The sequence below is a fragment of the Hoplias malabaricus genome, chromosome 8 (assembly GCF_029633855.1).
Source record: "Hoplias malabaricus isolate fHopMal1 chromosome 8, fHopMal1.hap1, whole genome shotgun sequence".
NCBI classification, from domain to species: Eukaryota; Metazoa; Chordata; class Actinopteri; order Characiformes; family Erythrinidae; genus Hoplias; species Hoplias malabaricus.
Window position 1 is genome coordinate 26,364,263 of NC_089807.1, and position 26,531 is coordinate 26,390,793.

Sequence of the window (26,531 nt, forward strand, 5' to 3'; positions counted from 1 at the left end):
ATTTCCTCCATAATAATAATAATAATATATAAAACCTTACATAAAATGAAATGTTTACCCGCATGTGTACTTAAATTTCTCTCTTGATTTTTACATTTTTTTTTTAAATATATTTGTTTTTTTAATTTTTTGTTTTGTTTTTATTTATTAATTTTGATATTAATTCATTTAATTAGCTATTTCTTTTTTACATTATTTATACTATCGCTGTGTCCAAAACTATGCTCTATTCACCATATAGTGCACAGTTTTGGGGTTCCTCCATTTTTTAGTAGTGTCCGAAAACATAGTGGACAATTTTCGATGCACTAAAACAATCCCACATTGCACTGCAAAACGTAGTGTACCACACATGTACACTGGCAGATATGAGATTACCCATAATCCACTGCATTTTTTGGTGAAAACCTGCATGAGGTTGAAAATCATTCACCACCCTCCTGAGTTCAGTTCCCTGTAATAGTGCACTATATAGTGAAGGGAAAGCCATTTTGGACAAATGGCAGATTATTTGTTTTTTCCAGATTTTGTCCATTAATGATATCACACAGTCTAAACCTTATTAGTTGATCAATGCTTGATGCCGTAGATCAACTGTACTAGTCTTGCTCCATCAGTAGTATATTCAATTGTATAATAATGGCGTCCTTAATGTACCCATAGCACAACTCAATGGAACACCGGTACTGACCGTGTGCGGGTGAGACAGCTGTCTCCCCGTGGTTATTCAGCTCCCAGAAATGGAGCTGAGGGAGACACGTGTCTCTCTCTCTATGCAGCTCCTCTGTTTCAGGGATGGATCTGCAAAAGACACTGCTCTCTGTACGCGGAACATCAACTATCAAAGATGGAGCAGCAGGAGATGCATCTCCCTTGGCACGGCCCCTCTGCTCCCAGAGAAGCAGCAGCATATTTATTCCTTTTTTCTGAACTGATCTGAGATCACATAATTAAGGCATTTGTCTATATTCAAACAGTAAACACATGAATGTATGACATGGGACCAAAGGTGCGATTGGACCCATGAAATGGCGTGGCAGCACACTTAACAGGCAGATACATGCTCCATTTCATTGTGCTTGAGCAGCTGCTTCTCTGAGCAGATCTTATACCAAACTGCGCCCTGACATTTGTGCTCTTGGACACTTCTACTAGAATCAACTGCACTCTTCTGGATATGACTGCTAAGCCTGAACGTTAACACGCACCTACATTAGCATATATTGAGGAGGAAATACATAAATAAATAAATTAATTAATGAGAAAATAAATTAATTATAAATAAGTAAATACAGAGGATGACTCAATGACTATCGTCCCGTTGCACTCACACCGGTCATCACAAAGTGCTTCGAGAGGCTCGTCATGAGGCACATCAAAACCCTACTTCCCCCCACACTGGACCCTCTACAGTTCGCGTATCATCCAACGGACGATGCCATATCCACCACGCTGCACCTGGCACTCACCCACCTGGACAAGAAAGACACATACACCCGAATGCTGTTCATAGACTTCAGCTCAGCATTCAACACCATCATTTCTCAGCATCTGATCGGGAAGCTGAATATACTGGGCCTCAACACTTCTCTCTGCAACTGGATCTTGGACTTCCTGACTGGGAGACCTCAGTCAGTCCGGATCGGTAGGAACACCTCCAGCACCATCATACTGAACACTGGAGCCCTCCAGGGCTGCGTGCTCAGTCCACTGCTGTTCACATTGCTGGCCCATGACTGTGCAGCGAAGCACAGCTCAAATCATATCATCAAGTTCGCTGATGACACGACTGTGGTGGGTCTCATCAGTAAGAACGACGAGTCAGCATACAGAGAGGAGGTGCAGCGGCTAACTGACTGGTGTGAAGTCAACAACCTGTCTCTGAACGTGGACAAAACCAAAGAGATGGTTGTAGACTTCAGAAAAACAATGGGTGAGCACTCGCCGCTGAACATCGACAACTCTGCTGTGGAGATTGTCAGGAATACCAAATTCCTTGGTGTTCACCTAGCGGATGATCTCACCTGGTCCACTAACACCAGTAACATCAAAAAGAAAGCCCAGCAACGCCTCTACTTCCTGCGAAGGCTGAAGAAGGCTCATCTCCCCCCTCCAATTCTCACCACTTTTTACAGAGGAGTCATCGAGAGCATCATGACCAGCTGCATCACTGTGTGGTTTGGAAACTGCACTGGGGCAGATTGCAAGTCCCTCCAGCGGATCGTGAGGACAGCTGAGAAGATTATCGGTGTGTCTCTTCCCTCCATTACAGACATCTACACCACTCGCTGCACCCGCAAAGCACTCAGCATTGTGGGAGATCACACACACCCTTCACACACACTCTTCAACCTACTGCCATCTGGAAAAATGTATCGAAGCATTCGAGCCCTCACATCCAGACTCCGTAACAGCTTCTTCCCACATGCTATCAGACTCCTGAACACCTAGAGACTGAGACTGGACTGAAGAAGCACACACACACACACACACACACACACACACACACACACACTTCTTCACGCAAACACTGGTCTGTTGGACTGTAAATGAGTGTACTGTTTACACTTATCCGGTTTACATCATGTTTACATCCAGTTACCGTTTACAGCACAAATACACTTTAAATTGCAGTGTCTCTCTCCCTCACCCCCTCCGTACTTATGTTTTTTGCCTTGTCTTGTATTACATTGTATTGTATTGTACTGTAGGGACATTGTATTTTTCTTAGCCATATCTTTTACACTTTAATGTGTGTGCACTGTTTTATGTTGCACTAGATTTGTACTAGTTGCACTTTAATGTTGTGTATTGTCTTATGTAGCACCTTGGTCCTGGAGGAACGCTATTTCGTTTCACTGTGTACTGTAAACACTGTATACTGCTGAAATGACAAACTACTTGAACTTGAGGAAATACAGAAAAGATAATTGAAAAAAATATGTAGGAATTAAAAAAATATATAAATAATAATAATATATAATAAATAATTCCTCTTTTCTTAACCTATTCATTCAGTTTGGCAGGTTTGGTACTCCATATACAACAGAACAAGATGAGAACAAATTGAAGTTGTGCAAGCTGGAGTTATATTTGAAGAGTGACTGCATATATATATATATATATATATATATATATATATATATATATATATATATATATATATATATATATATATATATATATATAGCTGGTTAAGTAGGCTGGGTTGAGTAACAAGCAAATTGCAAACTATGTAGAAGTGGTAGGATTGTGGTCCTGGAAATGCACTTTACTTTTTAAAAAAAATTTTAACTCATATGCCCGCATTAGAGCCGTGTGTGTGTGTTAAAACAAAGCAATAAAGCAAGTGCTGGGTGCTTCAGATTTGTGGCTGTCAGTTTGAATAGATGCAGTATCACAACATGCTGTGAGCTGTCCTTCTGTTTACCTGCTGGGCTTTAATTGGGGATTACATTAATGTGCAAAAAATATGTGCAGTGTAAGAGTAAAATTAAACGTTGAGGTAGAACAGCCAAGCCTCTGTAATATGCAACAAGCATTTTTTTAAACATGTAAAACTCAAAATGAGATAAAATATCAACTTTGAGGTAGTGACATATGTTTTAAGTTGTAATAACTAAATTAAAAGATAAAAACCAGGACATGAAAGTTATTTTCAAGCAATATTTAAGTAGTAGACATGGCTTAATTTCACCATACAACGAAGGAAGACAATTTGTATTACTCACTGTAGTATTGATGCTTTTGTACAGATTACAATCTTTGATATTGGTCAGACCAAGAAAAAAACTGCCACAATGGCAACCCGACTTTTTATTCAGAAGTTCCTCATCACTAGTTTTCTCTCTCATGATGCTTCTGACTCGTGGAGGTTTGCTGGCAAATAAACAGGGGAAAAAAAATCAAATTAACATTTTCTTATCATTGTTGAAGGTATCGCAATGCATATTGCTCTTGATTTATAACACAAGCAGATAATATTTTTATTTGCATTACAGTCATGCTGCTTTGTTCTTGAACATGTAAAAGTGCGAGATTTTCATTAATTCCTGTAAACTTGCCTTTTGCTAAGCCCAGTCCTAGTATCTGTGGTGCAGTGCATCCAAAATGTCATGCAGGAGTAGGACAAAAATTATAGCATTTTTTGAAAACTACACGCAAAACATAACCTTGTTTAAAGTCACTAAGAGATTAAACGATTTATTACAGTCAGAAATAAGAAGCATTTAGGTTTCCTTAAATATTTTCAGTGTCAACTAACTTTCCAAAACTGCCCATTTTGAATATGATGCTGGCAACACATTCTAGAATGATTATTATTATTATTATTATTATTATTATTATGAACAATTCAGATTATTACCTCTCCTCTAGAAGGATCAAGCATCCTATATTTCCAAAAATAATTTTGAATATAATCAGAACACAGGGCACTTTTCCAATTCGCCTCAGTCCATTTTAAATGAGCTCAGGCCCAGAGAAGGCTGCAGCATTTCTAGATTCTTATAATGTGTGTTTATTTATTTAAGTGTGTAAACTTGCATTGCCCTGTGAAGGACTGGCGTCCCCTCCAGGGTGTATTCCCGCCTTGCGCCCGATGATTCCAGGTAGGCTCTGGACCCCCCGCGACCCTAAATTGGATAAGCGGTTACAGATAATGAATGAATGAATGTAAACTTGCATTTTTTTGGATGCAGTGTTCCTGAGCTAGTGCAGTGATTTCCAATAGGGAATCCTGTCTGAGGGCCTGAAGATCACAGCTAGCCAGTATTAGTTTTGGGCCTTATCCCTTGCATACAGAGATATCTCTGGATTCTCTGAATTTTTAATGATTAGCCTATGTATGCTAGATGAAGAGATCTCCAGGCTCTTTTGCTATTTTAATTTGAGATATATAATTATTATTGTCTCTTACAGGGTGGTGAACTTCTCCCCAACTTTACATCTAAAAGTCTTTGCCTCCCCTTATCACTTCCTGAGTAAAATTTTAATTTATTTATTTTTGGTACCCACTTAAATTACGTTACAATAGTAGGATATTCAGCATGATGAATAGGATCCTCTTTGTTTTTTCAGTACCCTGGAGTACAATTTATAAAATCATTTAACATTTAAATAAATTTTACAGTTTTGCAAAAAATTCTGCGGTTTTATCTTAAAAGATGATTGTTTAATTTAACATTTTAGAGCTGCACCAGTGGCCTTTATGCTTAGTCTCTTCTCTGTGATTCTTCGTGATTTGGCTTAAACTCCATCTGCTGAGCTGTAATTATGGACAGAGCATTTATAGATATATACAATAATTGCAGATTACTGCCAGACAAGGCAGGTCTTGTGGGATTTTTAAGCCATGACCCTATGACACACTGACATTACGGCATGTGACAAAATGCTACACAGAGATTCTTATATAGATTGTGGAGAAGAGGCACTGCTCTCAACAACAAACAATCAAACCAACAACCTATAGAATTAGCATAGTGTAGTGTGCCTCCTCTTACTGATAATGTCATGAGAAACCTATTATTGGTCACTCACTCCTGTAAAATGGCTTGTTTTCAGATCAGTATCAAACTTTTTTAGTATTTGTAGCTTGAAAGAATTTTCAGACTAATATTTTTTTTTCAGTGGTTGTCTCGTCAACCACCAGCAAAAGTAAATTCCATATTGTACACCGATTTAGATAATTGCTCGTTTGGGAATTAATATATCGACAGCATAACGTCTACTCTAGTTTTCACTACTAGTATGCATATCTGTGATTAAAAGATGGAGCACTGGAAATCTGGGCAAATTCAAAACAGTTTTCAGATATTTTACCCCCTTAGATATTGATATTGTTTTCAGATTGCTTCACCCTTTGAACTCCAGTTTTTCATTACAAGAGTGGAGATAAGGCAAGATAAGTACCAATCTGTAAAAATGCCACAAGCACCTGATTTTAAAAACCTCAGTTTGAGGAATTTCATATATTTCACTAACTAGGATCTCCATATATGATATATGCTATCCAAATATCCTGGGCTGTTTAAAGTCTAAGCACCACTTAATGGACCTCCATGAATATTTCACATTATTTTAGTTACTGACATATATATGTATGAATTAAAATGAAAATAGCATGCTTAATTTGCTTTAAAACTGACAATTTTATTAAATTGACGAGAAAAACCCGAGCTCGCTACGGAAATTCTTGAACGCAACCGTGACGTCACTGGTGGGCAAAAGCTGAACAACACCGTTATGACTGACTGTTATGACAGTCACTAGCTAGCTAAATAACCAACATTATTCATGACAATAGCCTAGCAATAAGCTAAACTCAAATTTACAGGTACAGTTATTCTTGTAAATGTGATTGAACTAGAATTCATCCGACAACTCCACAATGCAGCTACATAGCCTAGTGTAATCTGAGCCACGAAGTTTAGCAAGTCAAGCTAACGTTAACTAACACCAACTAAAACAGGCGAAGTAAGTGTACTTACCCTGTTTACCTCCATGTATACAGAGGCTCTTGAATGTTTCCTTACATGCCCATATTGTGGATGATCCGTTCCAAAGTGCCCGTTTAAAGTTGACAAATTTAGTCCATTTTCTGGATATTTTGGGATCTTTGGGCCATTTGTGCACTGTACGTTGAATTATTGCAATTATTGGGGGGACCAACAGTATTTTAAACCTTTATTCCTTGAATTAGTAAGAAATAACTGGCTATTTTCTGGCTATTAATAAACACAAGTTAGGAACTCAAATTCCACTGTATTTATTTGTTTGACACTTTCATATAGCTGGTGCTTAGCCTTTAAACAAGAACTCATTGTGTGTGCTAAGTCAGGGTTTTTTTTTTGTTTAACAAAAAAAGGGGTTGTAGAGAATAATAATAATAATAATTAAATAACTGAATTTTAACAGGTATATAAAAACAAAAAGTACATGTACATCAACACTCCATTGTGCTGCTTAAATAATGAAAAAGCAGCATTGGGCTGCTGCTGTTCTCACATTAAGGGTGAATTCCATTTTATATTTTAACCCCCACCCCTTGTTTTTTTTTTTTTTTTTTTTAAGTGTCTTCTTTGGGATGATCTTTCAAGAGCCTTATACATTATCAGAACACAAAAAGAGCAGTGCTTCATTCCCAGGCCAGCAGTGCTGTTAAAGTAATATTAGCTGTGCATTGGTTTGCAGCATTATCAGTGGAGTGCTGCTGGACTTCAGGTAAATTTCCTATTTTGCAGATTTATTTCCCAAACTTTCAAGTTCCACATTAAATATTGCAGTAATATGAGGCACTAGAATTTGATTTACCATTTAAGGTGGAACTGGAAATTTACTAGTCAGCTACTGAGACATCAGCATATAGTGATGTTTTATGCTTGTTATGAAGAAAAGGACCATAATATATTAAACAAAAATAAAGTTAGCAGAGTTTTAAAAGAGAAAATGCTGGCATGGTTTTATTTCCAAACAATGACTGAGACCCATGCCCCTAGGCAAAAATGGAAAGAATTCATCCTAATTCTGAATATTGTGAAAGATGTTGAGAAACAGGCCAATATCAGTTATATTTTGTTTTAAAATATATTAAACATTCAGATTTTGTGTTGCCTGGGTCACAATATAAATCAGTGTAGAAAATGTTTATTTTGTTTTTGAGGGCATGTTCATAAATTTTCTTTCAAAACGTTTGCCTAAAAGCATTCAGAGCATTTATTCTGGCATTTGTCCTGCACATAAAACATGTTACTCAATGTGCAAAACATGCCAGTGGAACTTCTTTGTGTTTGAAGCACAGTCACAAACAGAGATCCCTACTGTGGTGTTTTAATCATTTTATTACTATTAAAATGCGTTAACTTTGTAGTTTAAACCACACTTGAAGGCTAACTGAATCCAGAGAGTCTCTGTTGAAGAGAGATCAAGATGGACCAGCATAGTGGGTGGAATTGGCAGTGACTAATTTGTGTGAAAAACTATTAAATAAATTAATATCACGCTTTCCCTCATAGTATGTACTTTATAGATAGCAACCAGTGTCTTCAACTGAGTGTCCCGTGCTATTGTTTTTTTGCTTTAGGGCAGGGGTGTCCAAACTATTTTCAGCGGGGGCCGAACTAGATCATATCAAAATTCTTAAGAGCCAGCCTCTCTTTCTAAATATATTATTCCTAAATTATTTATAACAGCATATTCAATAAATCAAAATCAAATCAAATCAATTTTATTTGTATAGCGCCTTTTACAACTGACGTTGTCACAAAGCAGCTTCACAGTTTCAAAACAGAACATTTAAATCAAAGCCCAATGCAAGCAAGCCAAAGGCGACAGTGGCAAGGAAAAACTCCCTCGAGGCTGGAGGAAGAAACCTTGGGAGGAACCAAGACTCACAAAGTGGACCCATCCTCCTCTGATCAAACTACAGATTGAATTTTAAATGATCACCAATGAAGTGTCATTATGCTACATAATAATAATAAGGTGAGCAGCTGGTCTGGTCTGGTCTGCAGGAGAATCCAGCAAACAATCTTCCATCAGTGGGAAGGGAAGCAGTGAGTTTAGTTGAGTGCAGCAGAGAATAAGAGCATGTGAATATTTTCTTTAGTGTAGTGACAATATATAAACACAAATGTAAAAAAAGTTTGTATTTATTAACTACTGAATTTCATTTTAGAGCATTAACTGCTGTAGGATATCAAGAGTGTAAAATCTAACATTTTACTGCAGATATTTCAATGTCTTTTGAAATCGCTGGTTCTCCCATTTTTTTTGTTGTTGTATTTTTATTTATTTATTTTTTTAAATTATTTTTTTCCCCTGCAACCATCACCAAATGTTCTGTTAATTAATTTGCTGGTCCAGAGAAATGAATGGCGTTTGTTAACAGTGGTCCAGTATCCTATACATTTGTGCATTGCTGCCACTGTCAGGGGAAAGGAAAAATTGCCAAGTGCCAGCAGGCTAATAGTGATGCTGCAGGCTGATTTGAAATCTTACAGTGGACCACATTTGCCTCGGGTCCGGACTTGGGACACCCTTGCTTTAGAGGCTATCTCTGAGACCACTATTGTGGTATGTCTGAAGGACAGCATACTCACTAGTGTTGGGTAGGATTTGGCTGTTAAGCTTTAGTCAGGCTGAACCTGGGTTTTTCTTTAAAAATATTTCATATAGCATTCTTCCTCTTGGTGGATGAATTTTGTATTTTGTAAATGAAAAATCTATACTTGTTTTCTTTAGTAAGACCATAGTATCAGTTTAGAACCCTCTAGTAACACTCTAAAGAGCATGGTATGAAAACATATTGATATGTGTAGTGTTGCAAAGAGGTGGGTTTCCTCTGGGTGCTCCCGTTTCCGACCACTGTCCAAAAACACATGTTGGTAGGTGGATTGGCTACTCAAAAGGGTCCATAGGTGTCAGTGAATGTGTCAGTGTGTGTCACCCTGTGAAGGACTGGCGCCCCCTCCAGGGTTTGTTCCCACCCTGCACCCAGTGATTCTGGGTAGGCTCTGGACCCACCGCGGCCCTAAACTGGATAAGACAATGAATGAATGAATATAACTCATTAAGCAAATAAATTATAATTTCTTATGTAAAAAACATGCAACATGTTGTAACGTGTAGCATTTGATTTGAAAATGATTTCTAGAATTACAGGTCTAATACCAGTTTTTGAAGACAAGCTGTGAACGATTGCACTTGTGAAGAACGATGACTGCTATGAATTCTCCACGAGACAGGTACGTGACCTGCGTCAGACTGGTCAAGGTGCTGAAGGGTGAGAATGTGCATGTATGTCATGTTGTGTGTTTTCTTTCAGGTACTATGCTGTCTGGATCATTTTTTTCATTTTGGGGCTGGGAACTCTCCTGCCATGGAACTTTTTCATGACTGCCACCATGGTAAACATTAAAAAAAAAATGTATACTGTATTTTCTGAAAATGTATCATTTCATTTTTTGCATCATTGCTAATATAACTTAGATCCTAATTTTCTGTAGTAACTGTTGTGTGATACATATGGATGAGTAATTTTATAAAATGTCATTTAAATGTCTCTGCAGTACTTCACTAGCCGGCTAAAGGACTCGCCCACAAATGGAGAACAAAACCAGACAGCCAATGGCACTGGGGCTGTTGTGGACACACGCAGTGTGCTGGAGTCAAAGTTCAACAATGTGATGACCCTTTGTGCCATGGTACCACTGCTCATTTTTACCTGCCTCAACTCCTTCATCCATCAAAGGTTGGATTTGCATTGCATTCTCCATATCACACACACATGCCAGTCATGTTAGAAAGTTTCTGGTGCACTTAGCAAGGTTGATGAGCTGCAAGTCATAATCTCTGAAATACAAAATATAAAGATATGTATAATCATCAAATCCAGGTTTCTAGTCTGTGTTTAGGACGCACTTTTTAATATTAGGACTATTGGACTATTAAAACCTGTGAAAAATATTTGCACTTTTTTATTTGCTTATATATTTAAAATATATATATTTTAAAATGTAGTTATACACTTATTAGTGGGACATTTATCATAAAGTATGTAATATATCGGGTGGCCAATGCATTGATTGAGATTGACCAATCGATCACACTGTGCACTTTGTTAGATTATGCTAAATTTAAATAATGAAAATAATGAAACTTGTCAAAATATGTGTTTCATTATGATATAATACAATAAAAGTTTAAATATCGGTCCATGCTCAGTGATGAATTTTTGAAGCCTGATCGACAGTCTGTCCAATTAAATGAAGTGGGAAAAAAAGCAGAACCCAGCTTGGTCAAGAGCCCCCAGTATCATAGCATCATATTTTGACGAGTACGGTTGACTGAAATACTCCTGTTGTTCAAACTAGAGGTGCAGAGTTCGATATGCATGTTAGATTGTTCCTTATTTAAATCATGTGAATCAGTCTTTTTTCACATCAACATCAACAAGTCTAAATATCATCCACACTCACAGATTATTACTGAAGCTGGATTAATAAGCAGTCCAATGAAACGAAACCCATCTCAAGCCCAAGTGTGGGCACCCGTGTATCATAACATCATGCTGCCTGATTTTTTTTTGTGTCCTAAACCATTTTAGTTTGTATAAGAGCACTCTGTAAATATCTCATCTAATACGTATGTTCTCTCAACCCCTTTCACAAGAGTAGAGTAAAATTCCATAAACTGTGAACTCGAGTTCTAAATCCTTCATACACTTCCATCACTCCGGGGGCATGTTTGCTTTAATTAAAAGCAAACATTTGAAGGGCTCCCATAACAAACTTTTACTCCCAAACACAGTATCTCAGGAATGTTGACCTTTTGTGTGCTTATTTGTTTCTCAGAATCCCTCAGAAGTTGAGGATAATTGGCAGTCTCTCAGTCATCCTGGTGGTGTTTCTGATCACTGCCTTATTGGTGAAGGTGGACATGGCACCTCTCCCCTTTTTCACTTTCACCATGATCAAAATAGTCTGCATCAACTGTGAGTGCTTCCAACGGATGTCTGTGATTTGCTCTTTTAGACAAGCTGTTTTCTTTCTCATGAGACTGGGCCCCAGCATCTGACTGTTTTAGGTCTTAGCACGTTTCTAACGGACTCCTCTGGGTCAGATCACACTGAGTTAGTTCCGTTCAGTTCTTTGAGCTAAAGCAGGAGTGGGTCAACATCACAGATGTGTCATCTTTGATGACATTAAGTACTCTTTTGGACAGTCCAGCTGTGGATAAGAAAATTAATTGGTTGTAAATATTTTTGTCAAAAAACCGGGCCTTGTTATACTTTGTCTATGTCTTATAACAGACTATTAATGATTTTTAAGGTTTATAACCTAAATAATAAACATTGTATGTCATGTATAAACTTTTATATGTGTAGTGTTATTCTAAAGTTGTCCTGAAAAGTTTAAAGAGAACTAAGTTTTGAAATTATTGAGAGGATCTCATGTTGCATCATGCAATCTGTAACATCTCCCCACTTAACCTTGCTTTCCAAACGTTCTCTCTTATTCTCCCCAGCTTTTGGTGCTATTTTGCAGGGGAGTCTGTTTGGTCTTGCAGGCTTGCTTCCGGCCTCCTATACCACCCCCATCATGAGTGGCCAAGGACTTGCCGGGACGTTTGCAGCATTCTCCATGATCTGTGCACTTGCAAGTGCGTATTCAGTCTGTTTTATTTATTGTTATTTGTAAAATCAAATAATCTGGTATACACTCTTTCACAGGGATGGAAAATACTTAAGTGATTATACTTTATTACTGTACTCGAGTTGTACTGGAAATAAATGCTTTTATTTTTATGTACTAGATTTTGATCTTGTTTTAAAATATCTTTGTATGTTTGTATGTAACATGGTTCAAACATACTTTCACATTTGAATAAGACTCTGTCTCTTGAATGAGACAGTACCCACACTTTCACTTAAGTACATTTTCTTTTTCCATCCCTGCTCTTTTGCAGTAATTGCTCTGTCAGTATGTTCCAGATCATGACTTTGAACTTTTTCTCTTTTTTTTTTTTTTTTTTTTTTATTCCCCCCCACCCCCTTCCAGCTGGTTCTGAGCTGCAGGACAGTGCCTTTGGCTACTTCATCACAGCCTGTGTTGTAATACTCCTAGCCATCATGTCCTACCTTGCCTTGCCAAAAATGGTATGACCCAATCTTGTGTCTTGTGAGTCAAGGATTGAAATATTATATTTATTATATATATATATATACATATAATATATGCATATATTGATTTTGGGGTGTTTATTTTTTCGGCTTGTTTAGTGTTCTAGGGACTGTGTTACAAATATAGGATATCTTGCAAAAGTCAAAAAGACTTCCATTTATTTAATTTAATTTCCAGTATATACTACCTCTAAAAACAAGCTATATATGTTTCAGCATCAGAATAAATATATTTAACAAAAAATGACAAAAGACCCTCAGATACTTTGTATGAATCCACCCTTCATCTTCATTACATTTCCAAAGACTTTCTTCAGTTATTTTTCTTGCTTTTTCGAAAACATTCATCCATAGAAGGTGGTTGAAATTTATTTATAACAAACCAATCTCACAAAGTGATCTCAGTTATAAACTTGGACTCATCACTCCATAAAATCTTGCTGCACACCAAGAGAGATTCAGTCCTGTTGTTCTAGTGCATATTCTTAGTTGGAGATTATTTTTAATTTTTTCCCCCCTTCTCCTGCCTCTCTAAAAATGAAAGGTTCAGCTGCTGTTTAGTGACAGTGTTGGTCTAGTTTCTGTTTGAATATTTTACACTATTTTACTTTCACTCTATACTATTTTGTCACTACTTTGATTGTAGACAGCAACTAAATGTTTTTTAATACTCTCTTTGCAAGTAAAAGTTGGTCACCACTTTGTACAGCGTGTCCTGGAGAAAGCTCACACTGCCTTTATATACATTTTAGTACTATACTACCTAGATTAATACCTTGAGGTACACCTACATTGTATGTATTCTGATTGGCCATTATGAGTCTCACACACAGGAAATAATGCAGCAAATAATCGCAGTAGATGCAACCTCTCTGCTGTAATGTAAAACATGGCTGTTTTGTAAAGGAATCCATTACATGCAGTCTACAAATGCTGCCTATGATCAGTGATTTTGAGAACGTGAATGATGATATAGTGCCTTAAAAATGTCCTTAAAATGTTTTTTTTCCACAACCACAAGAGGTAGAACCTTTCTGATAATGTCACCACATAGCCTTTTTAGACCTTTTTATTTCAGTGTTGTGTCTTCTATTATGGAATAGTTTTTGAAGGACAGTCTTTGGTAAATCAATCCTGACAAGGACCTGATCTTCCTGAAATTGGGAACCACCCAAATAAAGCCTAGTTAGTGGTGGTCATATGGTGATCCCTTTTCACTGATAGATGAGGTGAAATATGCTGCAGGGCATTTTCACACTTGTTCAAAATCTTTGGGTCTGCATCCAGTGTTGAATCTGGGCTCATTTGCGGTTGGGGATATTTATTGCTGATTTGCTTCCACACAGTAGAACTCCATCCGAGCCATGGATCGATTGCGAGATTCCAAACGTCGCATTTCCGTCTGTAGTTCATAAAATTGTAGGATGCAGCTTCACAGATTTTCTGTGAATACAAACACGCAAGCAGCAAGGAATAGTGCTTTTGGGATGCAGTGCATTTCACCGCACAGGACCCTCCAGCATTATGTGTGTCCTGTGTTTTACAGTACATGCACTCCACAAACGTAATCTTATTACAACAATTTTGCAACCCCCTCTCCCCCAACACCACCAGATTTTAGACAAATCAGAGATTGGTGCTTTGAACTGCATCCAAATTCACTTGTACTATGGGTATAACTCATAAAATTGCCTATTTTTGTAGGTTCAAAATGGTACCTAATAAACTGGTAACTCTATTCCAGCTTTTTCTACTCTTTATTAAATCTATTAAAGTCAGTTGGTTTTTAACTTTCCATTCTGTTTTTCTCTCCTCGACTTGCAGGAATTTTTCCAGTATTACTCAGACACCAGTATCCACAGACCTAGCTGCGACGAGGAAAACAAGATGGACCTTTTAGGCAGAGGTAGAGCAATGTGTTTAACCACAGATGTGCCATTTTATCAAAATGTGTCAGTTTAATTCTAGCAAACAGGAAAGGCTTAGGAGACCTGCTATCACTCCAGCCCTACCCTAAAATAAAACAGTCAAGTTAGTTAGTGTTTATTTTGGTTTTCAAAATGAATACATTATATATAATAATAATAATAATAATTATGATCTAAAAAGAAGAATTATAAACTGTTTTATTTAAATTAAGTGATAACTTGTTAATATCAAAACATTTCTTTAATATTTCCAATTCCATTTCCACTGTCTTCAGAAGCTGTTCTAAACTTTTTCTAGAGTAATATAAATTTGTGTCATCGGCAAATAAAACAACCTTTAACAAATTAGACACTTTACAGATATCGTTTATATATAACAGAAATAATTTAGGCCTTATCACTGAACCTTGTGGGATCCCACAAGTGACCTTCAGAAGTTTTGATTTTGTTATTTATTTATACATATTTATATCTGTCACAAAGATAACTCTTGAGCCGTGAATATGCTGCTACTATAATACCATATCTCTCCAGTTTTTTCATTAATAGGTCATGATCAATTGTATCAAAAGCTTTTTTTTTTTTTTTTTTTTATTTTTATTCCTTATTTTCTATTGCAGTAGATATCTCTTCTACCAGTTGCATCACAGCCATTGAAGTGGACCTGTTTTCTCTGAATCCATACTGTTGATCACCTTTGAACAAACAGTTTTTCTAAGATTTTGAGAATTGTTATAGCAAAGAAACAGGTCTATAATTGGAGAACTGGTGTCTGTCTCCACTTTTAAAGATAGGAATGACTTATGCTGTTTTCATTTTATTTGGAAATATACCTGTTTTAAAGGACAGATTGCAGATATGTATAAATGGTTTAACTATGCATTCTATAATATTTTTTTACCAATGTCATATCAGTTTCATTCCAATCCGTGGATGTTTTGTTTTTAAATTTTTTTTACAATATCCAATATTTCGTTTTCATGAGTACTCCTAACAAAGATGGAATGAGAATTTTTAGGAACTTTATTCATATCCACGCCATCTTTATTTCTTAGTTGCACAATCCCCTTGATAAATTATATCCAACATTCACAAAATAGTCATTAAATTCATTAGTAGTTTCTGTTATTTTTTTTATGACTGTATTATCTTCTTTTACAAAATTATTTGGAAATTCTGCAGTTCCAAATCCATTTTTAATAAGGCCATTCAGCACATTCCTCATACCTTGAACATTACTTTTATACTTCTCCATTAATGTCTGATAATATTCCTTTTTACTAAATCTCATAACACTTATTAATTTATTTTTATATGTCTAATATTTATTTTGTGCTTCTTGAGTTCTTTGTTACACAAGGAGTTTGTTTAATTAAAATCAGCTCTAAAGCACACACCATGACGCTACAAGTGTGTTTAATTCTGATGGCCTTGTTTTTTCAGGTGGAACCAGAGCTTTTTTTAAGATCTCTGTGATGGTTCTCTCTTTAATTCATCCTTTCACTTGTTAAAATTGTATGGTGTAAAACTGTGTTGAAATGAAAAATGTTCTTTTTTGTGGATGATTGGTGTTTTTTTTTCCACAGAAAACTCTGGGGAGAAGAGGCCTGTAGTGAGTCTCACTGATGAGGACAGTACATCTGTGTCTGTTTTTGCCATTTTTAATCAGGTACATGTTTAAACTCACTTGTGCTCTTTATGAAATTCAGTTAGAGTTCTGATAAATATTTTGATCAAGTCTTACAAGTTATAGCAAATAACTTTTATTGAAAATGGTACAATAATTCAGAATGTATAGCTTCAGGACAGAAACTAAGCTTTTATTTGTCAATCTAAATGTATGGATATCAGTTCCAGGCAGTTGCTTTCTATATAAACTGACAAAAACAAGCAGTTCATAACAAAATATAGCATGCGGCATACTTTGTATCTGAGGAGATAATTTACAACTTTGACTAAAGCTGTTTTGGTGCTGTGGAATGGACAGAAACCAGACTGAAAAGGTTCAAAGAGATTATTGGTCACTAAGTACTTCTGTAACTGACTGGCAAGAGTTTGTTCAAGAACTTTAGTTAGGAAGGGAAGGTTAGAGATTGGACAATAAATATTTAAATCTGATGTGTCCAGACCAGGTTTTTTAAGTAAGGGGGTGACTGCAGAAATCTTGTCTTAAAGGAAGTAATGATATCAGGAATGTAAGAAGAATTAACAGTATGAAAGGCAGGAAGAGAGGAAGAAAATGAGTTGCAAAGAGTAGAAGAGAGATCAGAAGCAATATCGGTAGTAGAGGATGCCAGAGACCTGTTGATGTTAGCAGTTTGTAATGCTTTCCTACATTTCTTTGAATCAAAGAGTGCAGGAGAGGCAGCTATGGTGCTTCTAATGGGTTTTACGAGTTTTGTGACTGTTGAAAAAACTTCACAAAATTTCACAAGTATACCAGGGAGAGGAAGTGGGGAAAAAAACACAATTTTGGTTTTTAGAGGGGCTGGTGTATTTAGAGATTCATTGAGGAATGTAATTAAGCATTGTAGCATGATTTTCATGAGAAGGAGCAGAAACAACTGGAATGGCAGAAGAGATGGACTGATTAAGAAGAACAGGGGCCACAGCCTCAATCTTAAGGAAGGAAATGCACGTTTGTGTGGAGTAGTGGGGTACAGCCAGAGGAGCAGTAAACTTTTTATTAGCTTATGATCAGAAAATGGAAACAGTAGAGGGTGTGGATTAAGAATAGATAGGGAGGAAGACTAGAAGTCAAGGGTGTGACCTTTGAATGGGGAACTTTACATGCTGTGTAATATTGAACCAGTCAAGAATTGAGACAAAGATATTAGCAGTTTTGCAGTCAAGAGTGTTTACATGAATATTGAAGTCACCGACTAGCAGCAAGTGGGGAGAAATTGAACAGGCGAGCAGGAGTAGCTCAGATAATTCAGAAAGGAATGATGTATTAGCTTTTGGTAGACGATAGCGTAACACAGCAATTACAGAGCCAGGTAATTTCAGGGCAATATATTCAAAGGAGGTAGCAGATATGAACTTGACATCTGTAATGTTGAGATTGCTATTAAAGATTACTGCCAAACCACCTCCCCTTCCAAAAGAACGAGGTTTGCAGATATACTTGAAGTTGGATGGGCTTGCCTGATTTAAAGCATAGAAATCACAAGCTTGCTGCCAAGTTTCAGTTAGAAAAAGCATTTCAATGCAATTGAAAAGTCCAGTATATACTCCTGCAGCAACAGCCATTGGGTGGGATGTAGTCCAGAATGAGCATATGTTAGTACCATTGGAGTAGTGTATAATTCTGTTGTGATGCTGTCTCAAACCCCTATGTACATAAAGGCAACGGCATTACCAGGTCTACTAACTTTTCTGACAGTGGCTTTGGGGAAGCGGTAGTAGCCAATGAAATTATGTAGTTCAACAGCTGCATAAGACAATAAAACTGAGATTGTAGGTAGACCTGTCGCGATTATTTGAGCTAACTGTGATGATTTGCGCTGACCGCGATCATATTATACTTTATTTAATTCCCAAAAAACAGAATATCAATTACGCGTATTTCTAAACAAATGGTGGTATTAAATGGTGGCTGTAAAAAGCGCCAATAAAACAAACCTGAGAAATCATCTGCAGATCCACCATCGCAGTTGGCTGAACTTGTTCATACAGCAGGTAAAAGCATACCAAATCTGACTTCGTGACCAAATCAGATTTTTTAAACTGAGCCGCATGCACAAAGAACAATGCTTCAGGCTCTGACCAGAAGGAAATGTCAATCTGTGTCATACAAAGCACTTTCGTTTTTTAAATGAACTGGTGTTTTACTGCAGCGCTATATAAAAAAAAACCTCCCTTTTCTTTATTCCAAATGAGTTCTATGTTATAAAAAGATTATTAAAGAATTGAATATTAAAACGTGAAAATTTAAATTTCCCGGATCTCTCACGAACACGAGTCTCAAAAGAGAAAAAACACAAGCACAGACATAATGAGTTTAATATTTCCAGGAGCCACATTTATACAGCTTCATACCGACATGAACAATATAAAACTGGTATAGAACTACTAAAAAAAGGTCTTCTATTGTTTGTTTTATTAAAAAAAAAACCTACATTTATACAAATGTTATTTTCTCATAAATGAGAAATAGGAACCTGGTTTCAGGAGTTTTACAGGTTTTTCATTTCCCAGTATTCTTTACAAAACGGAAATCCTTTGACCTGGTTATTTCCACCTCCTAAACACCTCAAATAAAAAAATGCTTTGGATCATAGTCCGGAGATTATTCCCAGCAGCCGGAGTGACGTAAAAGTCACAAGAATTCCGACCTTGCCTTTTAGACAGAGTCAAATTTCCACAGATGGATATGGATCATATGAAAGTGGCCCAAATCTGATGTGAAAAAGTCAGATTCAATGCGATTTGTGCTGTTCACACAGCCACATGAACAACACATCCATGTCACGTATGACTGGGCTTCCTTACTTGCTGTATGAACATAGCCTTAGTGTTCTTTGCCCAGAATATGCCAAGCCAGTAAATAACAGATGTTTAAGCCATTGTACATTTGATTTGTTTTTCTTATTTTGAGAATTTGCAAATATCGTTTTCAAACATACAATTTTAGTTAAAAACAGAACAAGGGGTAAATGTCTTTACATATATTTATGAATAAACTGTTCAACAAACTGACGTTTTTTAGTGTGTGTTCATTGTTATGCTATCATTAAGCATAAAGGCCTATTAAAATAGTGGGGGTGTGAAAAAATAAATAAATAAATAACAGACAATTAAATCGTTAATCGCAATTACTTGTATGACAAATAATAGTCAGTTAAAATTTCGAAAAACTGGAGCACCTATTAACGATAGCATTATAAATTAGAAATAGTCAAACTGGTTAGTGATGATTGTTATCCAAAACTAATTGTGGCATCACTAGCTAATCACACTACTATTTTTTTCATGTGTTTTATATCCGGGGTAATCCCTACCCAGTAATAATACGTTGAAGTGATTAATGCAGCAAAGGGGAAGAGTCTCCCTAGTACAGTGTCTCTCAATCCTGGTCCGGGTGGGCCATTGCCCTGCACATTTTAGAGATTCCTCTGCTACCAACTCTCTTGTGGCATATAATGAGCTAATTATTAACTCCTTTTAAAGTGGGTGTGAGAGGAAAACTACATGCATGGCAGTAGCCCACCAAGACCAAGATTGAGAACCACTATGCATTTTAGAAGAGCTGCTGAATGAGCAGATGACCACAAACCTTTGTCCACATAATAATATATTTGATAGTTGTACTAGGAAACAGGGGAAAGGATCTTACTGTTTGAGTATTTGACCGTAGGATTCTATACTTTGCTGTTATTCATTGTTCCGTTTTCTCTCTCTCTCTCTCTCTCTCTCTCATATTTTTTGATGTAGATCTGGGTGATGGCTCTTTCCGTGTGCTTTGTCTTTACTATCACCATTGGCGTATTTCCTGCTGTGACTGTGGATGCCAAGTCCATTGTGCCTAAAGAACATTCTTGGGGTAAGTGTTTGCTTGAGTTTACAAACATAATACGCTATTGTACTCCTGGTCACTCATTCAGGAATTCACCGTTATTTTCACAGAAACATACTTCATTCCTGTGTCCTGCTTCTTGCTTTTCAATGTGATGGACTGGGCTGGACGAAGCTTGACTGCAGTGTGTATGTGGGTAAGTTGTGTCTCATTCATCTGAAACTGAAAGCTTTGCTTTGTTAGTCAAAAACATTCCCATATATGCAGATTTTGCTTGGTCTCAAATCAATCAACACAGCTGGTCTATGTATTTTGAAAGCTTTTCCAGGGATTCTTCACGGAAATGGATAAAAATGTTCTGAACTGAGTGTTACAGACATAACTTTTGTTTTGAATTTGGTCCCAGATCTTGAGTTGAATTGGTCCCAGGTGAAAAAAAAAAAACACTCCCTTCTGTGTATTTCATGTGAGGGGGGAAAAAATGAATGTGGTTTCTGGTAACTGCTCAACACAGCTGTTAGCAGTTTGTAGTTTTGTTGTTACATAACTCTTTGCATTGCTTCATCACTAATGAAGCTGTCACCTAAGCCAAGTTTTTAGAAAATACTTTACACAAACCAGATGCCCAGACTTCTAATGCATGTTAGTTTTTCATACATAGTGACACACTGCTGCTCTTCTAATGTAATTTCACCCTCGTTTCCTCATGATTGTCCCATGACTCTGGTAAAGCTTTGCAATACCATCATAATTGTATTACTGGAGTTGCTGAGGGTGAACAACTATATGGTTTTAATGTAAGGCATAAACAACCCTATTCCAGGAGATAATATTTATTTAAGATACCTGTTTATATTTTATTAGTTGGTGTTTTTTTTTTCTTTTTTTCCTTTAAATAAATCAAAAAGAATAGATAACAGTTATATGAAAACAACAGAAGATTTCTTTTAACAAGATGTTATACAGAAGCTTATATTTGGTGGGCTTCTATCAAATATGAATTCTATCCTTAAGGGAGATTTCACACATGCATGATAATCCAGAAATATTCCAGAGTTTACCCGGAGGGACTATGTGTGAACACGACCACACATTTGTTACAGACATTACCTTTATCCTGGTAGCGCCCTAGTACTCTGGAACATTTGGCACACAGTTCTTACATGCGCTGACTCTGGCTATACCCAGAGTTTTTCCTGCAAGCGTTGCAGAGGCACTGCCCCATGCCTAAAACACATGCACAAAATGTCCCGTTGGGCACTGCATGCATGAGTCACCACTCCAAGACATCTCTAGACCCAATATTCTGGAGTTCCTCTAGAAATACAAGCAATTGAAAAAGCTCATCGAGAGGGTCTTACCCCTTTTTCATCTGTAAAATCTTTTATTGTTCTGGGAAGGTTGAAAAATTAGACTGTGTAAGTTGATTTGTGAGTGTGTCAACAAATCTTTGAACATTTAGTCTATCATAGACGTTCCCCTGTAGCACACCTGTCAAAAATATTAATTTGGACCTTGTTTGGCTTTGAGGAGTGAACATATTTTTTTTGCCTAGTCCTATGTTTAAAAAAAAAATTCTTGGGTTACCATTATCTACTTTGAATAAGTATCTAAAGGCCATTGGGCAAAGCTCTGTTGTAATTGAAATTCTGTCTGTGCTGTGATTGGAAAGAACATTGCTAGTGCAGTTCATTACATTGTATGTGTGCATACTTAAGTTCTGTTTTATTTGATCTGTCCACAGCCTGGCAAAGACAGCAAATGGCTGCCCGCCCTGGTCATAGCACGTGTGGTCTTTGTCCCACTCTTCATTCTGTGTAATGTCCAGCCCAGGAACTATTTGCCTGTAGTTTTTGCTCATGACGCCTGGTACATCATCTTTATGATCCTCTTCTCATTCAGCAACGGCTACCTGGCCAGTCTCTGCATGTGTTTTGGACCCAAGTGAGTATGCTCTAGTGACATCTCAGATATTTGCCAAAACAGTGCTAGTTCTGACTCAAATACCTGAAATAAATTCTTGCTTTTTTTCCTGTGTCTTTGTATTTTGTCTATATTTTGCAGCTCCAAACGTGACAATGTGCAATAAATATGTGGCAAACCCAGACACAATTTATATATTTAAACTGGGGCAGTTGATTGATTTAAAAATAAATAAATATATAAACTTATTAATCATACGGTTTGCTGTGTTAACTTCGTTTGTGTTTTATTTTCTTAGGATTGATGCTTTAAAAAAATAATTTAAATATAAAACAAAATCTGCAAGATCAACAAAATTTGAGTTTTTATTTACATTAATGATAATTTAATAAATTGTAATCACATCAATCACAAAAAGAACAAGTTAAAACACTAGCTAGTACCAATTTATAGTCTTTGAATGGAGACAGGGACAACTTCTTTAGCATCAAACATGCAGTTTGCGGCTCTGAGTGAGTGAGAGAGGAGGGTAGGTAAAGAGTGATGGTTATTAGATTTTATACTTTTTCAAATAATTAATATTTTTATCTCAGCAGTTGTGACAGTGTTTGCTTCAATAAATAAAATGGCAATTACCTCACAGTTATCTGTAAGAAAGGTGAATTACAGGTGGACATTTTGGTAGAATGATTGGTTTGTGTTAAAACAATGTGTATAGAAGCAGGGGAGGAATAAATTGAGTTGCATCCATAACAATGCAACTACTTTGTTGACATTTTAATACAGCTACTCTAACATCAGGCAAAGCATTTTATAAAATGACAGACATGCATTAAATACATCTATTAAAGGCAAAAAGTCCCTTTGCAGCAGTATCAGCATCTTCTGTTTTACACGGTTTCAAAATTATGGCAATGTACCTGGCAAACTCTCTCCCTTAGCTAGTGTTTGCGTACATTACACTGCCCAAGCATCCCGACCAAGACAAAAACCCAGGAAATTTCTCTGTAATTTGTCTGAGAATTTGCTTTTGCCTCTGTGCATTTTTAAGCTGTTCAGGTGCTATATGCTAGTATGTTTTTGGTGATATTAGAAATCCTGGCCAGACATTTTATTAGGTCCCAGGAGACATGTCAGGGAAAAAGAGGACATATGGTCACACTAGTTCAAAGTTCAACATGAAAGTAATGTGTACAAATATTTACACCACAGCTGCAAAAATATGTGTGCATGTGTGTTAAACATTCAGCATTTCCTTAACATCTGTATTTATGGATAAATAACTCCACATTTGAAAATGATGGTTTTATAAAGGTTCTTTATTAAAGGAAATAAAGTACATTAGTAACTAAAGTACATAGTACATTCTCAATCAATCTGAAAAACACTTTCACGATGCAAAGAACCTTTTAATCATGCAAAAGTTACTTCAAAAGTTCCAGAAGAACCATTTGTACATGTTTAATACAGAACCCTGGTAGAACCATAATTTTTACAAGTGTATTTATATGCAGGGTTGTTGTGACTGTAGACACTGAGTGAGATATATATTACATAACTTTTGTAATTACTTGAAGAATAAAAAGCTACTTTTATTAAACAACCTGGCAGTAATGGAGATTGTAGTTAGACATCTGCCTATGTGTGTGTTTACTCTGAAATTGTTTGTATAACAAACACAGTGTAAGACACTGGCCACTGTGGGAAAGTCTACCACAGTGCTGATATAAATACAATTAAATGTGCTGCCCTATTTCTAGGGTGGGTTAAACACCATGAGTCAGGCACTGCAGGATTATTATATACAGGATATTTTATGCAAATTGGACTTAATGGATGTCAGTTTTCTCACCAGTTCTTACAGGTCCCTTTGGTAATTTTTCAACCACTTCCTTAGCTAATATTACACTTTTTATTTGTGTCCCACAGGAAAGTATCCAAGCATGAAGCAGAGACTGCAGGGGCCATCATGGCCTTCTTCTTGGCCCTTGGCCTTGCGCTGGGAGCTGCGCTGTCTTTTGCCTTCCGGGCCATGATTTAGAACCTCGGGTTCTGCAGCTATTTGTCATAGGGAGAGTATAAATATAATGCACTTAAAACACCAATGTGCCATTCGGGAGCGAGAGCTGGATTCATAAATGGACGGAACATAAGAGAGCATCCTCTTTCGTCTAATATTGCTAATATTGCTCATTTGGAAAAGCTGCTAAATTAATATTGTTCCGATATGAAGAACCAGATTTTGCAGGAGACTGCATGTATTGTGCATATGGGATTTTACAGAGTACTCTGTTTAGACTAGTCATAGAAGGAGCATTGAATTGTTAGCTCATATAATGAGATACATGTGTTATTGAAAGCCTAGCTTTTTATTGTAGTATTGTTTACTATCAGTTATTTAAGTTGTAGTACTGTTGAAACATTTTTTTATAAATATTAACTGCATCTATAAAACTAGGCAATAGTTATATTTGAACTGTTTATTAATGTTGACATAGCATGCCTTTTAATATTTTCTTACTGGTTTATTCTTCTATGCATGCATTTGTCAGTTCAAATAATTGAGCATTTTAAAGAGATTATTCCCTGTATTTTTAAATGTTTTTATTTTTTTACATTTTTTTAAAAAGGCTTCTTTTGTCAATTGTGGACTTTTTGTAATTCTCATTGCTTAATGACGAATATAAAGGCTGATAGCCTTAACTCTGGCATTCCTGGGGGTTCACTGTAACAGTTTACACTATTTCCATCACATTTATAGACAGGGAGCTTATGCAGGCTTTAAGTGGTGTTCAGTACCAAAGAAAAGACATGGTGGTTGGTGATGTCAACAAGGAGGCAGGGGGTAGTTTGAGAATAATGTGATTCAAACTTCTTTGAACATTAGATGTGAACTTTTACCACCCTGCCAGAACCAGCTGCCAGCTTTCTCTTTAGATGCACTAAAAAGCTGCCATTGAATTAAGGAGAACTAAAATGCAAATTGTCTGCATAATGCAAGATAAGGCATCAGCCTCATTCAAATCAGGTGTTGTTGAGAAACAAATATGTTTAGATATGTTAATTTGAAGAAATATGTGAATGTCCCAAATTGGATCCGAACTGACTCTCAAATTGGACTCTCGGGCTTGTTCAAACATTTTAATTTACACAGATCTCTAACAATCCATTGTAACCCTTGTACGTGCTGAACATTAAGCCTTATTGGATTTTAAGGGTTTAACCAATTTTCTTGCCTCTTGTATTTATTGAGACTTTTTGAACATGTAGATAACATAGATTAAAAAAACAAAACAAAACTGTGAAGTCAGATACTTTTAATCTAAATCACTGCTCATGAGTGAGTCAGGCACTCTGATCTAGCCATCTATGAACAGCATGGATGTTGTTAATTTATCACTGTACTTTGTTTTAAATTTGTGTGTATGTTTCGACTGGAAGTAGTGGAAATGACATGACCGTGGTAACAAATCTGTTTGATGCCCCCTAGGCCAAAATAGTTTCTAAATTGGCAAACGAGAGAAGACAGAGGCTAATATTTACTAATAAAAGCAGCTTTCACCTTTTCATAGAAGAATGGCATTTACAGTTTCTGAAAGCTTATGTTATAATAATATAGGACTGAGTTTGGATTACTTAGTTTTAGCAGGTAAAGTATTTTAAAATGGACTAGAGAACATACAACAATGAATTTACAAGGATATTTAAGTTAATTTTGATATCATGCTCTTATGTTTATACATACTGAATGTTTATCAGACGTGTGCTGCCAAATTCAGAGGCAGAGAGCAGGTTTTTCATAGCACTGAATTTTCAATGGTTTAACCCATACTTAAAGCACTGATGGGACTTTCCCAACAGACTTACCGCAGGGTGACCATAATGGACATATGGTGAGTGGAGGGTGAATAACATGAGGTAAATGGGCACAAATTACTTCAAGATCACAAATACAACACATTACACCCAGACAAGTGTAAACAGCAACAGTAAACCCATCAAAACCCTGAATACCAAAAGAGGGCTGTAGTTGCATGTGGTCTTACCTGATGCTTCCTCTCACTTCTCACCTGCAGCTGAGTATACGAGTGATGTGCAGCAAAATGTTTGTGTGGACCAGTTAAACCAGGTCAGTCAAGTGTGGTAAAACATTGTATTGTGTTAACAATATTAAAAAAATAATAATAATAAAATACTACAAAATATATTGTGTATACAATATGAAAAGAAGTTATATTTGATAAGGAAAAATGGTTATTAAATGCTTTAACTATTTTAATATGAATGAAAAATATAAAAATGTAAATTACATGCTGACAGAGCCCCCTATTGGTTAGAGGGTTTACTGAGTGATTTTATGGGATGCATGCGTCATTAAGTCTGTAATTTGAAATAGTGGGTAACTTTCCTAATACATTGCTTTATGTTTTTGTAATAATTATTTTCCTGTAATATTGACTTATTAAAATCTCAAAACTGT

The 26,531-nt window shown here is 36.4% G+C and overlaps 1 protein-coding gene across 3 annotated transcripts in view; it reads left to right on the forward strand.

Moving 5' to 3' along the window:
- The window catches only part of slc29a1a (solute carrier family 29 member 1a), a 65,235-nt gene extending 38,704 nt beyond the window's left edge, over positions 1 to 26,531 (forward strand). For 2 of the 3 annotated variants that reach the window (XM_066679125.1, XM_066679124.1), the window contains exons 2-13: positions 9,656 to 9,746; positions 9,827 to 9,908; positions 10,071 to 10,252; positions 11,355 to 11,494; positions 12,028 to 12,162; positions 12,561 to 12,658; positions 14,507 to 14,588; positions 16,197 to 16,279; positions 20,047 to 20,155; positions 20,239 to 20,324; positions 21,873 to 22,072; positions 23,981 to 26,531. In XM_066679125.1, the coding sequence (XP_066535222.1) occupies positions 9,718 to 9,746; positions 9,827 to 9,908; positions 10,071 to 10,252; positions 11,355 to 11,494; positions 12,028 to 12,162; positions 12,561 to 12,658; positions 14,507 to 14,588; positions 16,197 to 16,279; positions 20,047 to 20,155; positions 20,239 to 20,324; positions 21,873 to 22,072; positions 23,981 to 24,092 (1,338 nt within the window). In that variant the 5' untranslated portion in view covers positions 9,656 to 9,717 and the 3' untranslated portion in view covers positions 24,093 to 26,531. Of the gene's footprint in view, positions 1 to 9,655; positions 9,747 to 9,826; positions 9,909 to 10,070; positions 10,253 to 11,354; positions 11,495 to 12,027; positions 12,163 to 12,560; positions 12,659 to 14,506; positions 14,589 to 16,196; positions 16,280 to 20,046; positions 20,156 to 20,238; positions 20,325 to 21,872; positions 22,073 to 22,192; positions 22,264 to 23,980 lie in introns of those variants that run through there. The other variant, XM_066679126.1, reaches the window with a different exon arrangement.